We start from the raw sequence: 18,973 nt of genomic DNA on the forward strand, positions 1-18,973 counted from the left end.
AAAAGCCAACGTGCCTCCAAAGTAAAGCCACTCTACCCTCTCCCCCTTTATGACCTCCCCTGCTATTTCAATTTTCCCTCTCCTGAATCTTTTCAATATCTAACATGTTCACATCTGTCCCATCTTAGAAAAGCAAATGAACAACAACCCTCAAAACAAACAAAAAAACAAAAAGGACCAAATGTGTCTCATCTTTAATCAAATTTCTCTCCTACCCTTTACTTCACATCTACATTCCTTACAGATCAATTCCATGTTCTGAGCCTGCACATCCTCACCTTTCACTCGACACTCTGCTTTTGCACAATCTCTCTTCTTTCAGTCTATCCAAAGCTTACTTCTCAGGCCACTTAAGACTGATTATATTCACAGGCCTGTTTGCAGAATCCCCTTATCTGACCATTCTGTATCAGACACTCTGAGCGCTTCTTCCCTCAGCACAGTTTCCCTCCCTTGGTTTCCAAGTCCACAACTTGTTGGTGAGTTTTTTTCCAATTCAGTCTTTTCAATGCTGATATAAATGATACAATTCTTTCAGATTGTATTCTTAGTCCTCTTTATCAAGGATGATGTGTAAGATCAGAACTCCTCCAGTCCAATGACTTGAGGTGAGGGTTCCACATCTGTCATTGTGCTCAACCTCCTTGCTTTCCTGTAATTAAACTGCCCACTCCACCAGGAAGTCTCATTAATACCTCAAAACAATGTGTAAAACTAAACTCAATGCTTTCTTATTCTTTACAAAACCTGCTAGGGACTTCAGTTCCCTTGAAGTTCCCTTCTCCCACTCCTTCCACATCCAGTATCACTGGTGCAGGTCACTATGAAAATGTCCCCCAGATCCAACCTCCTAGTCTCTACAAGTTCAGTCCAAAACTTCATCTCTTTTCTAAATTATTATAATGATAATAATAGTAATAATAATAGATTGTCTTCCTGTTGCTAATACTGCTCTCCAAATGATCTTCCTAATAATCAAATATGATCATATCCTACTTAAATATACCTTAATTTACTTCCCATTGTTCAACAGATTAAAGTCGAAATTCTAAGGCTGGCTTTTTACAGACTAGTACCAGTCTCTTCTCTCAAGCTCAACTGCAGGTAAACTCCAGCCGTGTTTTGTCTCCCCATCCCTAAAACATGCTACATCTTCCTCATTCCTCCTCTCACATCTGTTCTGCTGTCTATTTAGCCTTCCTTCCCTTCTCTCTGACCTGATTTAAATGTCCCCTCTTCTAGTAAGTTTCAGTCCTACCCCAGGCAGAGCCGGCTGTTCCATCCAGCATCACTCACTGTGCTTATGCTCTTCTCTTAAACAGTATTCATTATTTTGCTGTATGCTCCTTATCCTTCATGTAATGTCCTGGTAGGCAGACATTCTTGGTGGCCACATATTTATTAAACAGAATAAAGTTGCACATCTTTTATTACTTACCTAAATCTATATGCACAAGTTCTGCAGACTGCTCATTTATCAAGATATTCTGCACATGTCTATCACCAAGTCCAAGTATGTAACCAACTGGAAAAAAAACACCTCAAATCACTGATGTCATCTATTTCTGTAACACATTTAGCCATAATTCAACTAATACCATGGAATCAGTATTATTTTTAAGTAGCTTAGGCTTTTTAGTCTACTTAATGGAAATTACATATGTAACTGGTCATTTTGAGTTTAAGTCAAATTTTGACAGCTATTTTCATTTATACTGCACTTTACAAATCCGAGATGATTTGTTAAAACAAGTTTTGTCTTCACAAAGAAGCACACATTTAAAAATATCAGTACTGGAAAACTAGTGTGGTTAAAGTTGACACCCATTATTTACCAGGGCAAAGCAGTTCATTATATGCGCTCAAATATTTACTGAGTACTTTTAAATTGAGAAGCCTATGGGCAAATTCATTCTTCATCAAAACTTTCTCCCTCTTGATGAACTACATTTAACACCAATTAATCACTGATTCATTTCATCAGGTACATATTCAGGAAAAACTACATTTCTGTTTTTAAGATGGAACATGCTTAAAATGCTTTTAACCTAATGAAAGAAAGCCACAATATCCAGAAAAAACACTAGATAGGGAGTCAGGATGCCTGGGTGCCTGGCTAGCTCTGTCATTAGGAGCTTACTTTCTTGCTTATAAACTAAATTCGTTGAATCAGATTAGTGATTTTTCAATGTAGAAAAGAAGAGGGATTCATAATTATCTAGAACTTTTTCAAAACATACATCCTCCGCCTTCTTGGGGTATGTTATTCTAGTGATAGAGGAATGGTCTTTAGTTAAAAAGCAATAGATTAAAAGATCTCTGATATTCCTGTCAGTTCTCATACTTTAGGATTTTGTTAACTGCCCTTTTTTAATATCTTAGAAAATAAGAAAAAAGTCAAAATACATGTACACTGCATATTTAAATATACATCATGATTTCTATTTGGAAAACAAAATTTTATTAAACAGAATCAATTATTGGATGATAATATTATGGTATTGTAGAGGTTCTATACAAAAGAACAATATTTACACGATATGATTTATTGTAGTTATTATGGGTTTTATTATATCTCAAAGAAAATCTCAGAAAATAATATACTGAGGGGAGAAAAAAATAAGTCACAGTCACTATTTAACAAAGAAGAATAACCAATATTATTTCCCTACCTTGAGATAGGAGAATTCTCTCCTGGCAAAGCTAAGAAGAGCTGTTAGAAGCTAAGAATGAAAATGAACAAGATATACAATAATCTAATGATGAAGATGGTTTGAATGACAAGTACCATCACCATCAACATTTCCTTGCAACTCAGAATGTACGAAGTGCTGAATCCACCAAAATGTTTTAAGAATATTACCAATAGAAGAAGTAGCCACACTGCGTGTATAAGCCAATCGTTTCTCAAACCAAATGGCTGGGTCCAAGAATTTTTCCATGCAGAAGTAACGGAAAACTGGTTGAAAATTTTCGCAAACATTCATGAAAGTTTCATGTTTCTCTTTAAAAGACTTCTCTCGCACATCCTTTGAAAAGATTAGATATAAGATTATTTTTTCAATATATGTTTAACTTAACTAAGGTCTCCTTAACTCAGAGTTTCTATATGGAAAAGAGTATGATAGACAATAGAGGCAATAAAAAGATGAACAAGAAGTAATAGTCTGGTCAGAAAGCAATTAATAACAAGTTATAATCCCTTTAGGGTTTGTGTGTTTATCTTAGAGGAAAGAGCCACACCACTAGTGACTGTTACTTGTTTGAATTCAATTCTAATCTGAATGATTCTGTAATCTATGTGGAAGTAAACATAAAAATGCCAAAGGTAGCTCCAGATGGTCTTAATTTACTTCCCATTGTTCAACAGATTAAAGTCGAAACTCTGTCACAGAATTAGGGATACAACAGGAAAATCAGGAAAGGAGGAAAAATGGAATCACCACTGGCAAAACAGCCAACACATCTCACAGCTGTCCTCCAGCATCTCACTATACATGTCACACTGCCTGAAGCACAGTTTCTCTACTTCAAAGGATCAACACCCATCTATATGCTGATGACTTCCAAATCTGTATCTTTGGCCCAGGTACTTTATTAAGTTACTGCTTTTCCAAGTGCCCACTCAGCATCTTCACTTTAATCACTCCCAATTTCAAACTCATTCATCACCTCCTCATTTTCAGCAACTTCAACAACTTCCTTTATTTTTTGCCACAGTAAACAGCCTCTCCATGCACCCAATCACAGAAGCCAGAAAAGTGGGAGGCCCTGATTACTCTTTTTACCTAATCCTACTTCTAGTCAGCAACCACATTCTATTAGTTCTGCTTCTTAATATTTCTTACATGCATTGCCTATTCTCCAATCCTACTTGTTATCAGACTTAGTGCAGACCTCCCATCTAAGACCTCTAGACAGCTTTTTCAAAAATATAACCCCTAATTCTCAACAAAATGGGTATAAAGGGCAAGTACCTCAACATAATAAAGGCCACATATGACAAACCCACAAACAACAACATACTTAACAGTGAAAAGCTAATAGCTTTTCCTTTAAGATCAGAACAAGACAAGGATGCCCACTTTCCCCACTTTTATTCAACATAGTTCTGGAGGTCCTAGCCATGGCAATCAGATAACACAAAAAATAAAAGGCATCCAGATTGGTAGGGAAGAAGTTAAACTGTCACTGTTTGCAGATGACATGATATTGTATATAAAAAACCCTAAAGAATCCACATAAAAAATACTAGAACTAATATCTGAATTCAGCAAAGCTGCAGGATACAAAATTGATACACAGAAATGTTGCCTTCCTATATACTAACGATGAACTAGCAGAAAGAGAAATCAGGAAAACAGTTCCATTCACAATTGCATCAAAAAGAATGAAATACCTAGGAATAAACCTAACCAAGGAAATGAAAGACCTACACCCTGAAAACTACAAGACACTCATGAGAGAATTAAAGAACATACCAAAAAATGTAAATACATCCCGTGCTCTTGGGTAGGAAGAATATAGTCAAAATGGACATCCTGCCTAAAGCAATCTACAGATTAAATGTGATCCCTATTAAAATATCAACAGCATTCTTCAACGAACTAGAGCAATCAGTTCTAAAATTCATATGGAACCACAAAAGACCCTGAATAGCCAAGGCAATCCTGAGAAGGAAGAATAAAGCAGGGGGGATTATGGACCGCAACTTCAAGCTCTACTACAAAACCACAGTAATCAAGACAATTTGGTACTGGCACAAGACCCATAGATCAATGGAACAGAATAGAGAGCCCAGATTAATATACGATAAAGGAGCCATGGACATACAATGGGGAAATGACAGCCTCTTCAATAGCTGGTGTTGGCAAAACTGGACAGCTACATGTAAGAGAATGAAACTGGATCACTAACTCAATACACAAAAGTAAACTCAAAATGGATCAAAGACCAGAATATAAGTAATAAAAGCATAAAACTCTAAGAAGAAAACACCCAAAAGGCAAAAATCTCTTGAATATAAACATGAGCAACTTTTCCCTGAATGCATCTCCTTGGGCAAGGGAAACAAAAGCGAAAATGAACAAACAGGACTACATTAAGCTAAAAAGCTTCTGTATAGCAAAGGACACCATAAGCAGAACAAAAAGGCATCCTACAGTATGGGACAAGGGGTTAACATTCAAAGTATATGAAGATTACACACACCTTAACACCCAAAAAGCAAATAACCCTATTTAAAAAATGGGCAGAGGATATGAACAGACAATTCTCCAAAGAAGAAAGTCAGATGGCCAACAGGCACATGAAAAGATGCTCCACATCACTAATTACCAGGGAAATGCAAATTTAATCCACAATGAGATAACAGCTCACACCAGTTAGAATGGCCAACATCCAAAAGACTAGGAACAACAAATGCTGGTGAGGATGCAGGGAAAGGGGCACCTTCATACACTGCTGGTGGGAATGTAAATTAGTTTAACCATTGTGGAAAGCAATATGGAGGTTCCTCAAAAAACTAAAAACAGAAATACCATTTGACCCAGTTATTCCACTCCTAGGAATTTACCCAAAGAAAACAAGTCCTCAGATTCAAAAAGACATATGCACCCCTATGTTTATGGCAGCACTATTTACGCAGCTAAGAAATGGAAGCAACCTAAGTGTCCATTAGTAGATGAATGGATAAAGAAGATGTGGTACATATATACAATGGAATATTATTGAGCCATAAGAAGAAGAAAAATCCTACCATTTGCAACAACATGGATGGATCTAGAGGGTATTATGCTCAGTGAAATAAGCCAGGTGGAGAAAGTCAAGTACCAAATGATCTCACTCATCTGTGGAGTATAAGAACAAAGCAAAATTGACAGAACAAAACAGCAGCAGAATCACAGACTCCAAGAAGGGACTAGCAGTTACCAAAGGGGAGGAGTTGGGCTGGGTGGATGGGGAGGGAGAGAGAAGAGGATTGAGGGGTATTATGATTAATACACATGGTGTGTGGTGGGTCACGGGGAAGACAGTGTAACACAGAGAAGACAAGTAGTGACTGTGGCATCTTACTACACTGATGGACAGTGACTGCAATGGGATGTTGGGGAGGACTTGGTAATATGGGTGAATGTAGTAACCACAATGTTTTTCATGTGAAACCTTCATAAGAGTGTATATCAATACTTTAGTAAAAAAAAAATACATAAGCCACTAGTACAAAGTGCTAGTGAGTTTTCTTTCTAAAATGCAAATCTAATATTACTGTCCTTCTCAAGAGTTCTACAGGATAAAGAGCAAATTTCTTAGCATTTCATAAAGCACTGCTACATTTTTTGGCCAACAACTACTGCTCTAATCTCATCAATTCCTCCTCAAAGACTAAGCCCATGCGGTCTTTAACTGCCTGTTTATGCCTCCTGCTCTTTGCCTGTATGCTTCTGTTGCTAGGTAAACCAACTCACTTACAAACTCAGCTCAAACACTATCTCCTTTCTGAAACCCTTCTTGCATCTGATTCTCTCCACTCCTCCCTGTCAGGTAGAACTAACCACTTCCTCCTCTGTGCCTACTGTAGCCCACCCCCTATCCAAAGTGCCTATCTTACTTTACCACACATTTTTAAAAACATGTAAAAGCAACAGAACTAAAAGGAAATGGATTTTTGAGTTGCATAGACAAGATTCAAATCCTTGCTCCACCAATTATTAACTCACTGACTTTGGGTAAGTTAAATTCTCTAAACTCATCTTAAGACCAGGTAAGAATAATAAAGATTTGTCATAATATTTGAAGTCTCACCAGAGCACTTGGTAGAGAGGAGATATGCAATAAATGTTGCTGATAGGGTAAATGAATGTCAAACCAGATGGCCAGTGAATTAGCAAACACTGAATAATGTTGAATTTTTCATCAGACAATATTTGACACTTTACGAAGTCTAAAAACCTTCCTTTCAACTCACACTTTCATTTTGATGAGCTTATTCACTTTTATTTAGTATCATTAAAACCTTTTGTACTACATTATATTAAATCCTTTTGCATTCTATAATATGGGATACCTATCAGTTTTAATAAACTACTAAATCTTGCAATAATTTATACTTTTGGGTATCACTCACCATCATTTTCTTTTGGCATTGAAAGGCACTGAAGTCCTTTGGTCTGTATCTTTTATGAGCACCATTCTCATTGTTAACAAGAAATTCCCCAATAGGGACAGTTCCTGTGCACCATTCAAGAACACCACTTCGCTGAGAAAGGGGAACCACCTGAAGACACGGATTAAATGTCTTTGATTATGGAAGGACATTAAAGCACACGTGACCATCATTAAACTACTATAGTCAGTGTGAAGCAACTTTTCGAATTATATTACTATTTCTCTGTCCACAGGACACAAAGTTCCTTGGAGAAAAGCAACCAAAAATAAACTTAAGTTTAAAAAAATAACATTTTCTAGGCTGCTGAGACTAATGAGAATCCGCTCATCCCTCAATCCCCTTGATTATCTGAGAGATCAATCCTGTGAACAATGCTCTTCATCACATGTGGTTGGGCCATACTTGGTTTGCTCCATTCAGTAGAGGAATTAACTCCGCTTTCCTTATACTTTTCATGTCACGCAAATATGAAGAATTTCACTTTGGAAAATATTGCAGGTCATCTCAATTTTAGTATACCTTAGTAATCAAAAGTATACATATTCTTTCTTTATAGCCTTGTAGCTTTACCAAAAGGAAATGTATTCCCCAACATAAAATAGGCCGTTTTACTAGGAAGATTAAAAATTATGACATATTAAAAGCATAAATGAAGGATAGAAAATCATATAAATACCCTTTTCTCCACTAAACAGCTTTAACAAATCTAAGATTTTCTTGTATTTGCTCAAAGAGAAGCAGCTCCCTTTGTAGCCTCACTGACCCCCTATTCCTCCCCACCATCAAAATAACTGCTAATTTGCTATCACATCCATGTATTTTTTCAGTATATTTTTATTTCAAAGCAATACATACATAAATAGTTGTAAGCTTTAAATAGAGTATTGTATATGTACACTTGTGCAATCCGTTTTTTTCTCACTCAACAATATTCTACCTTTAGCTATGTTAGCACATTTAACTAAGTCATTTCAACAACTGTATATTGTACAAATATGCTGTTATTATCCAATTTATCCACTCTGCATATTGATTAACATTTACATTGTTTCCAGATTTCCCCAAAACACTGCTGCAATGAACTGGTTTACTGGTGAAGATATTTCAGTTTCTCTAGAGTATATATATGCTAGGAATTGAATAGCTTGGTCACTGGGATGGACTTTTCGACTAAGTTAAACAATACTGCCAAATAACTATGCAAAGTGGTAGTGCCAATTTATATACTCACTAGCAAAGTTTATTCCATAACTTTCCCAGCATGCAGTACTGTCAGACTTTTACATTTTGCCAATCTGAGTGTGTGATGATATCTCACTGTAGTTTCAATTTGTATTTTCCAGATTCCTCATAAGGCTGAGTATTATGTATAGGCTTATTGGCCATTCAGATGTTTTCTTCTTGTGAATTGCCTGTTTACAATCTTTACCCATTATCCTACTGGCTTCTTAGTCTTTTTATTACTGGTTTATAAGAGCTATTTACATATTCTATATATAAATCCCTTGTTATTAATTCCTTTTTATTGTTATTAACATTATTATATTTGTTTTCTCAACTGGCTGCTTTATAGTCTCTTTAATTCTACAACTTTTTTATTTTAATGTACTCAAATTTGTTGACCTGTTTTATGTTTCATGTCTTAAGGAGGCCTTTCATTCATTTATTCACTCTATTTGCTGGCAGTCTATCATGAATTTCACATGCAGCCAGCATGCTGAGAACAGAGTGCAAGTAAGGCAAATGAACATGCCCTTAGAAAGATTCGTCTTGGTGAGGGGACTTATAAGATAATGAACATTTAATGATGCCAGATAACAAGTATAACAGAACAAAAAAAAACAGTGAATAAGAGAGGTGCAGTCAGAGAAGGCCTCTCTGAGGAGGTGCCCTGGAGAGAAACCTGAATGAAGGAGTAACCCATGCAAAGATCTGAGGGAAGAGTATTCCAGGCTGAGCAAAGTAAAAAAGCCCTAAGGTGAGACAAGTGGAGGTAACTACTCATCACAAAGAGCAAGGGAGAGGTAAGGGTGGGAAGGGTGGGAAGGAAAATGGAAAAAGAACAGCAGATGCAAATCACTTCCACTCAGGGTTAATGTGAGGTCATCTGGGGTTTTGAAGAGGACAGGGACATACCGTCACATGCTCTTTTAAAGGATCATTCTAACTGCTGTGAGAACCAGCTTTGGGGAGCCAAGGCAGAAGTAAGGGGTTAGCTGGATATTCTAGAAGTGACTGTAGTTTGGAGCAGGGCAGTAATGGCAGAGGTGATAAAAAGTGACTTGACTAAATATAAGCAGACCAATAAGAACTTGAAAGACTACATGTGAGATTTGAGAGAGTGAAATTTAAAATGAACCTGAATATTTTGGTGATATGTAAGAATTACTGCTAATTGTTTTAGGAGTGATGACAGTATTGTGCTTGTGCTTTTTTTTTTTAAGAGACATTATCACATTGAAATACTACTAATGAAATGATATGACATCCTGCTTCAAAAAAATATTGAAGGGGAAGAAGTGGGTGGAAGCAGAAATGAAGCAAAACTATCCATAAGTTGACAACTGAAGCTGGGTGGCAGAATAATATAACAAACCTACTTGTACTATCTACTTATGCATGTCTTTGAAATTTTCAATAACAAAAGTAAAAAGAAAATAAGGCCTCTAGGCTTTCTTCTGAGCAACTGGGTGAAGGTTGCACCATTTGTTGAGATGGGGAAGAGTTGTTTTGGTTTGGGGTTTTTTGGGGGTTGGGGTGTGGGTGGAGGTAATTAATCAAGAACTCTACTTTAAATTTGTTGAGTATGAGATACTACATAACTGACTAACCTTATTTGGAATCAGCCCTTCTGAAAGGTTGAATCTGATCTGATGAAAGACTTCTTTTATAGACTAAAGGAAAAATGGGGTTTCATTGTAAAGCAGGGAATATGTCCAAAGAGCAGAAGGTCCATGACTACTGAGCCACAATCCACAAGGTAAATTTTTCCAATGACTTGCGTGACTTCTTGCCTGCCATGTGCTCCTGTGATGTTCCATAACTCTAGGAGCACCATCTCTAACAATGCATGTAACAATCCACATTATAATTATGTTTGTGCGCCTCTCTCTCCTAATAGACTGTGAGATTTTTAAGGATTAAGGCCATGTTTTATCACTTTTATATCCACTGCATCTTGTAGAGTATTCAACATAATACTAGGCATGTAAATCATCATTTATTGAACAAATGAATGAATGGATCTTATGGCCTTTACAAGTGATTTTCCTTTTGTCTAAAGACCTCTAAATGCCCCCATCCCAGGAGACCCTGCCCTGTCATTGACTCCCTAATGCTTAATCACATTAACATTCTTGCCTCCTAGTATATTCCACCTAAGGTCTCTTTTCCATTGATCAATTACTCTGTATCAGTATCTAATTAGGCGGGGAAAATGTCAAACACCTTTTCAAGAGACTGATCTAGATGGTAACTGTACCATCTAGATCAACTAGTTGGGTCAGGATTTAATAATATGGGTAAACTGTTGAACCACTGTGTTGTATACCTGAAACCAATATAAGATTGTATATCAATGATACTTCAATTAAAAAAAGAGAGAGAGACTGATCTAAAAAGGAATAGATTGGCTTTACCTCTATCTCATCTCGGACTCCAACTGTAATACTGGTTGAGGGAGAAAGAGTTGAATTTAAATTTCAAAAGGCAAATGGTAACCCTGGTACTAAGACTCTCTGGAATAGCCTATTTCAGCTGGGTATCGGGGTATTCTGTGTATCACAAAAAATAACTGATGACTATTTTCTCAGTTCTCCTAAGGTGCACAGCTAGTACTATCCTAGACACATAGAAATGAAGTTAATTCATTCTCTCTCCCAGAACCTTGACTGAGGAGGAAGCTTAAAATAGCTATCACAAAGAAGAAAAAGTATTTCCTGGCATAAGGCATGATGAAGAGTTAAGTATAAAGCCTCTTTCAGAACCTATGTATTGTTTCTAAGAGACTTGCATTTTTAAAAAATGAAAGCGCTAACATCTAAGATCTCAGACTTGTTCAGTATATACTTGTAAAAATGTAGACAAATTAGGTCAGGCACACAGATATTTGGTTGTCAGAAGGCTATGTCTGAGTCCAAGCATATACAGAGAACTTTTTCTAGAACTCTAGTAATACATTGTTGAGCTTTTTTAAAACTCAGATATATATACTGACCTTTCTCTAAGAAAGAGGGGAAATAGGGAAATATAGTCATATATGCTATTTGTGTAATACTGGAAACAAATGAAAATGGTGCTTAAGGGAGTTAAGAGGGTAATAAGACTGATAGGAATAGGGGAAGAGGGGCTTCTTTTTTATATACCTTTTTCTGTTGTTGGATTTTTGAACCATTCAAATGCATCACCAAGTCAAAACTAACCTGTAATATACTATATTCTTTACTGAATCAATATTTTCTTTTTAATACCACTTTGCATCTTAAGAGCAATTTTATACCAAAAAATAGGCCAAATAGTCAGAAAAAAGAGAAAAATACTTTAGGTGATTACAAGAAACACCTAACTGTAATTAATATTAACAAGTACTTCAAAAAAAGAAAATAAAAAATACTATTGTCTAAATCAAACCCAGCCATGACTGTTTTTGAACAGCCTATAACTAAGAATGGTTTTTCAGCTTTAAAGGTATGTAAAGAAAATATGCAACAGGGACCTTATGTGGGCCACAAAGTCTAAAATGTTTACTATGTGGTCCTTCGTAGAAAACATTTGCTGAATCCTGGTCTGAACATTTTTTTATACCTTCTTGTTAAAGCAGCAGAGTATAAACTAGTCACCTTATACGTGCAGATGGTCAGTTCCCTCTTTCTGGTCTCGGTGTTTCTCTGCAGCAGTGTATTGCACAGCTGGAAAACCTGCTGCATGACAGCATCTTGTCGCAGGTCATCACGGCCCTTCAGAATGACCAAAGCACAAACAGACAAACACAGTTCATTCTACTATGAAATCACAGAGTCATCTGAAGACAGCAAAAGTCATTCAGATATCAGTCTGGGCATCTGTGCTCCTCTTAACAGTCTCTTAAGTAACAAAGACCTAATGCTGTTCTTTCATTTAGAGTACACTGTAACACTGTATAGGCAAACCTACTCAGAAAAAAGAAGTTTCCCCTTGCTGCTTTTACAATTAGACTAATTAAAACTCTACTTGAGAGCACGCTGCAAAATACCTGGGTGGGGCAGCACTGTTTCATCTCCACTACTTCCCAGCAAGGCCCAGAACTGGGAAACAGAATTAAGAGAGGGATAGTCCCTTTTGGGTACATTTAATACCACTAAGCGCAGTGCTTAGCCTCAGGATACTGAAACAATGGTCTTCACCTTGAACTATTCAAGAAAATAAGCAACAACCACCAAAATATTTTTCCCTAACAAGCAAGCTGATTGTTGACTTCATCATGTCTGTATGTGTTAAAAGTATTCTTTTATTTCAAGCAATTGTTGGAATAATGATGGTCTTTCAGAGACACAAAAAAAAAATGAGGAAAAGGGTTTTGCTTCTAGGAAATATGTTTCTGCTCTGTAAGTTTCCCATACTTGTGATTACTCAGAATAAAAATAAAGACCGAACTAAAGCAAGAAAATATCAACTACAGTTTTTCTTGGACTTCTTTCATTAACCCTCTAAGAACCACAGCACAGAAGGGAGGTCTCACCTTGACAAGCTGTCTCCTTTCCTTACCATCAGACCCCAAACAATCTATTATTTTTGGTAAATTTAAACCTCCTGCTAAACGAAATTCTGTTTTAAATGATTGTATAGTCACCAGATTTCCATATTCTCCTGTGGGGTCCACCTAATAAAAAGTGTAAATATGATAATAGGTCAGATATACTATTTATGTTAATAAAAAAAAGAATTATATGACAATTTTAGTATCAAACAGAGAAATGAATGACAATGTGCTACTGATTATGAACTGGAGTGATTACTTTCTGTTTAAATGAAAGAAAGATTTGACATTGGAAAACTTTAAAAAGTAATATAGGTAACACAATTTGCCTCCCTATTATCTCTTAATGAAAGTAGCATATACAAAATTATAGTAGTGTATTGAGATGAATTTTAGAAAAGCATAGAAAGGAAGTTTTCTAGGTTTTCACTGATAAATATGGCATTTTCAGGAAATATACAGCAAATAACTTTGCCACTATAGCTGGAAAGATAGCAGTTAATCCACATGATGCAGCTACATTTCCAATCAAATAAGTACAGATACTAAGCACTAAAACCTGCAAACTTGATAGAATTAAAATTATTATTTTCTAAACTATAAGCTTTATTCCTATATATATCCCTGCCCACATGCTATTTCTAACAACGAAATAATAAATTGTCCACAAAGTCTAATCATACCATGTATACTACAATTTATTACTATAATATATATCTTATTATTTAATACTATAACACATCACAGTGAACACATTCTAATGCATACAGAATTTTAAAAAACAGTATAGAATAATTATGAACTTTCTTGCCAAGTTAAAAATTAATCTTGGCATAAGAACATGGAATATTTCCTTCTTTTGGCCAATGAAGGTAACAGTCTACAGACCTTTATTAGAAAGATGAGCAACGTAAATCCGACAGCAAAAGAAAAGAAAGCAGGAGAGTCCTTTAAGTATTTGCCTTTGGCAAAGGGAATCTAATAAAGAAAAAAACCTCTAAGTTGAAACAAATGAAATGGTCAATATTTAACTAATTTTGACTATAAAAAAATCGCTTGAATGGTTTAACCTAATAAGGAGGAATTCAGTTTAACAGGAAAACTAAAACAATTAATGGCCAATTACCTTAATTTCCATAGTAGGTATAACAACATCTTCTAAATTCTTCAGTTTAGTAATTGGCTGGTCTGCTGGAATATTTATGCCTTCTATATAAAAAATAAAGGTTTTAGTGACAACTGCAAATTGAGGAACAACACTGAAGATGGAGGAGAACTCAGCAGATGCCATACATTCCAAACTGTAGTTAATCTGTGGCTCAGGTTCAGATTTAGAAATGATGACCCAGGCTTCAGGACACAATGTATCTCAGGGTCATAGCATAACAATGGTTATCATGGCTTACCAGTGAATTTGCAGGTTACCTAGCACTGGTAATTAAACCAGATTCCACCCGAGGGGCTAGGCTGAGCATCTTAAGATAATTATGTAACAGTTTGTATAGCACACAGATAATGTACTCCTTCCATATTACTATTAAATGTGACTGAAAGATGCGACAATATTCTTTGCTTAGAAAAACACCATGAGAAGTCTGTTATTTTAAAGTAGTAATTTAAATGTGAAGATGATCCTGAATCATGGTTTAAATGATTTTCAACAGAAACAGGATATGATGATTAAAGTTTTGGGAGATACTTATAAGTGTATACATATCATCAAATATTACTGCAACTTATAATTATTTGAACAGATAGAGCAAAAAGAGCGAAGGATCACATGCAAGGCATTCTAACACTGTCCTCTAACTTACGGCCAATATGATTTGGTATGGCCTTTCATTTTCAAGTCCTAGGGTACAGTGAATAACCAACATAATTTTAAGAAACCTTTGACCCTGAAAACTCTGTTACTCAGTTATTTTAATGGATTTGCCGCTATGAATTCTCTGCAACAAGTTTTTGTACCAGTGATTACCCAGAAAAATCAGATAATTAATTCAGTACTGTCACCTATTATCAGTTCCCACAAAAGATACTAAGTGAAAAAGTGACTGGGAGGTGTTGAAGCTATTAGATTAAAAATAGGGTTTTGGATCATGGGTGAATTGTAATCATCAGGACCTTCATATCTGTCATTAATATGTGTATGTGAGTTAAACAGATTTATGTATTAGGCTCTATAATTAATATACCCTTACAGGAAATAACACAGCAAGAAAACAACACTCATTCAGTCAAACACATACTTCTCTGAGTCTTCCAATGAGTGGCATCTAAGTTTGCTAGCATTATATAAGCATCACAAAGTGCCTCAACACTTCTGACCATCTGAGGTCTCCTACTTCTGATAGTACGTATTATTCTATGTGCAGCCTCCATTCGATCCTATTAATATAAAAAAAAACATTACATAAACAAATACCCAACAGTTAAACTGCTAGGAGTTATAGTAACAAAAGGAAAAATAATTTATGTGCATATCTAGACAATGGAAGGACTATAATCTGTCAGATAACAAACAAAACAGGCATCTTATGAATGAAATACATCAAAGGTATGAAACTCAAGGGTAAATGATTTGGGTCATTAAGAATCTATTTTTTCATTGCTCATTGCTATGAGAAAAAAATGTAAAAGTACTGCTGGTATCTCCTATGCTTTGAGAAATATTCAGGAATTTTGAACCAATTTTAGATGACATCCTAATAGCAAACAATTTACAGACTAAATACTATCAGCAACATACATTCTTAGAATCCCTGAGGCTTAAGAAAGGAAAATCCTGGGAAAAAAATGAATATCACAATTCAAAAAGTTTAATGTATATTTAATCCAAATACCTCATCAAGCTGAGAGCTTTGTTTAGGTGCATTTTTGGTGATTCTACTCCTTTTTGCTGCCTCTGGTTTGGTCAAAAATTCATCTTTGTTTGCATTTGCCAAGGCCAGTATAATAAACAAAGTATGATAAGGGTGATCCATGGAAATTCTAGAGATTAGCTGTCAGAACATCATGAATTATTAGTTTTAAGCAAACACACGCAAAAAAGAAAAATCCATTAACACTTTGCTTAACATTAAGATATGTGTTACTGGACTATATGCTGCAGTGGGCAGAGTGTGTGTGAGAGAGTGGTACATGAGGAGTAAGAGAGAGTAACTTATGTGGAATAAGAGGAAACAAAAGGAAATCTTTATTCCTGCCCTTACATAATAAATATGACTGACCAACATTTTTTTGTATTTCTATTTCCTAGAGTAGAACAATAGTATGTAATAATATAAAAGAAAGGCAATTCTGTTTTGATTTTCAGGTTTACTTACATTATTAAGAACTTCATGAAATCCTAGGCCTCCCATCATTTTGGTTCCCATTCTAGCAGCCAATTGATACATAAGAGGCAAATATTTATATGATGGAATCTTCATTCCATCTCTCTACCATGAAAAAAAAAATACAAAATTTAGAGACAAAGCATTTCAAACAGTCACACATCTAAGCAAATGAATTATTCTAAGACAAAATTCCTCTAATAGCACAACTGGTTGTTAATAAAACTTTACTAACTACATTTGTTTCCTTGTGATTTATCTTTCTGATGGGTATTCTAGATTGAGTCATCTATAAGTCTTAATCTTTGATTATAAATTTAGTTGTAGTCAGAAATGGAGTGCTTGGCACTGTTTATATTCCAGTGAATCCCAGTGAATACAAATGTGGATCTGAGGACTCCTGTGGTCTTGACTCCTGAGAAGTCAGTCTGTAATAAAATGGAAGAACTAAATCCCAGAAAAGAATAAAGCAGGGAGAAAAGACCACCTGGCATCATAGCTATTTAACTGCTTCCCAAATCTCCAAATCTAGCATTTTGAGCACTTCCCTGTGGTAACTACAGAGATACAAAGAAAGACTAACCTAAATTCTCTGTCTCTACATGAACCTGTATAATGGGAGCTAATTAAGTGTCTGTGTGTACAACACTGAACCAAGTGCCAGGGATACAAAGAAGTACAGAAAATCCATGACACCGAGGGGCTTGTGGCTAAGTTGTTAAAGCACAGGCTGGAATACTGGCTTGAGAAAGACTTGCCTTCATCATACCACTGACTTCAGAAACTCCAGAATTTTCAAGCCAGAGAGAACAAAGACGGAATATCCACAGATCATGTCCTTCTCCACTTAATAAACAATTGATGTAATTTTCAACTGCTTTACATAAGAAACGTTTGCGATCCTCTTTAAGTGCACGAAGCGCACGTTCATCCAGCTCCAGCTCTCGCTGAACCTTCACCGTGTATCTTGCATTGGATAATTAAAGTAAAACACAAATGCCATTAAATTTTTTAGAACTACTAAATCATAAATCATAAACAAATAAATGAAAAATCAGGTGTCCATCCCAAGGAAAAAGCAAAATTCTAAGCAAAACTTACATCTGTCTTAGATTTGTGCAACTTAAAAGCTATCCTAGGCAACTGAGGATGAAGTGGATTCATCCCAGGTATTTAGGTAACTTTATTCTCTACTTACACTAAAATGTACAAACCAAAGGCAGGCTTGAATAAAAGGTTTAATTACATCAAAATAGGTAACTCTTCACTATTTAATTTCAACATTGCTTCTAAATTATGATACCAACAAACAAACCAAAAAGGCAGAACAAAAAGTTAACATCCATGCGCTTTACAATGAACTTAGGACCAGAGCAAGATATATATATAACTATCTATACATATATAGTCACTGTATATTTGTATATCTTGTCAACTGTCACTTGTAGACACCTAATTACCTGTTGGTCTCAATTTTATGTTCCCTAAGAAGGCCCACTTCCTCTTTGGCCCTTTCCAGGAGAGCTTGCTTATTTTCAAATTCTGATGATTTCATGTAGTTTTCAATTCTCTGGTACTGAGTATCCGAGAACCGCGCTAATGAGAGAAATGCCTTCATTTTTCCATTTCTGAGCTCATCATTGCTTTCTCCTTCATAATTTCCAGCAACTTCCACTGCCTTCAAGAAAATATAATCCATGTATACTACATTTATAGATACTAAATACATCTAAAGATTCACTCCAGATCAAAGAAATACCCACACTGAAGTATGACTGATATATATGTATAAACCAAATTACACGAAATACAGTATTTTATTGACTTTTCAAAACAACTTTGACAGTGCAGAAATAACCAAAACAGCTAATATTAGTATAGAACTATGCAAAAACAAAGGACTATATAAAATTTAAAGACAATCGTATAATGCTTTTCATGTTACACTTACTTAGTGAGGTTAGCCATTTCCAAAACTAATTAAACTAAAGGAATAAGAGAAAAACAGGTCAAAAGGGGCCGGAGTACTGAAATCCTAGTCCTATTGTAGGGTGGTTGGGCTACAGATGAATAATAAAGGATACTTGCATATTCTGCAGTCAGCAATTTCTGTAGATTAATAAGTGGAGAAATGATCAGAAACAACTTGTTGAAAGAGGAGCTGGTGTTAGGGGGTAGAAAGAAGACACATTTGAGCTTACTTTTAAAATACACTCCTTTTGTAACATTCTGTTTGATTCTGTCCTAAAGATTATATGGAGCTACAACAGTAATGAAAAGGTCAAGTATATTCATGCTAAATGACTCTGACAAGCATTGCTAGAAAATCTTACCTTTTCTAGGTAAGTCTCCATGATGGCCGCAGGATTTTCCAAGCAAGTCTCTGCTAACCAGGTGCCACAAATCCTCAGACATTCTGTGTGCATAAGTTTTAGATTGGGATCATTCTGTATATGAAAAGCAAAATATTCAAATGTAATTCATATCATGACTATATAAAAATATCTCCCATACAAGGGAAAAAAGCAGGTTAAAAATGTTTTTACTTATCACCTTTCTCCATACCACTATTTTAATAATTCCAAGTATGTAAGTTTATGAAATAATCATCCCCTACTGTTTTTATTATTATTTCTATTATTGGAGCAGCTTACAATTGTTGAATACTTGCATATATACCAGGCACTTCCCAGTAGCCTTACATATATTACTTCGTTTAATCCTCACAAGAACGCT

At 35.5% G+C, this 18,973-nt stretch overlaps 1 protein-coding gene across 13 annotated transcripts in view; it reads right to left on the reverse strand.

Annotated features, from left to right (window-relative positions):
* The window catches only part of ATM (ATM serine/threonine kinase), a 125,927-nt gene that overhangs the window by 10,116 nt on the left and 96,838 nt on the right, over positions 1-18,973 (reverse strand). For 9 of the 13 annotated variants that reach the window (XR_012132505.1, XM_073239304.1, XM_073239308.1 and 6 more), the window contains 12 exons: positions 18,571-18,684; positions 17,698-17,915; positions 16,996-17,203; positions 16,229-16,342; positions 15,746-15,904; positions 15,152-15,290; positions 14,029-14,111; positions 12,885-13,025; positions 12,007-12,123; positions 7,127-7,276; positions 2,864-3,029; positions 1,439-1,525 (listed from right to left, as the gene is read on the reverse strand). Coding sequence is in view for 12 of the 13 variants with exons in the window: in XM_073239304.1 (XP_073095405.1) it covers positions 1,439-1,525; positions 2,864-3,029; positions 7,127-7,276; positions 12,007-12,123; positions 12,885-13,025; positions 14,029-14,111; positions 15,152-15,290; positions 15,746-15,904; positions 16,229-16,342; positions 16,996-17,203; positions 17,698-17,915; positions 18,571-18,684 (1,696 nt within the window). In the remaining variant the exon portion in view is untranslated. Of the gene's footprint in view, positions 1-1,438; positions 1,526-2,863; positions 3,030-5,711; positions 5,850-7,126; positions 7,277-12,006; positions 12,124-12,884; positions 13,026-14,028; positions 14,112-15,151; positions 15,291-15,745; positions 15,905-16,228; positions 16,343-16,995; positions 17,204-17,697; positions 17,916-18,570; positions 18,685-18,973 lie in introns of those variants that run through there. The other 4 variants (XM_073239306.1, XM_073239309.1, XM_073239307.1 and 1 more) reach the window with 4 other exon arrangements.

Source organism: Manis javanica, chromosome 6, assembly GCF_040802235.1.
Source record: "Manis javanica isolate MJ-LG chromosome 6, MJ_LKY, whole genome shotgun sequence".
NCBI lineage: Eukaryota > Metazoa > Chordata > Mammalia > Pholidota > Manidae > Manis > Manis javanica.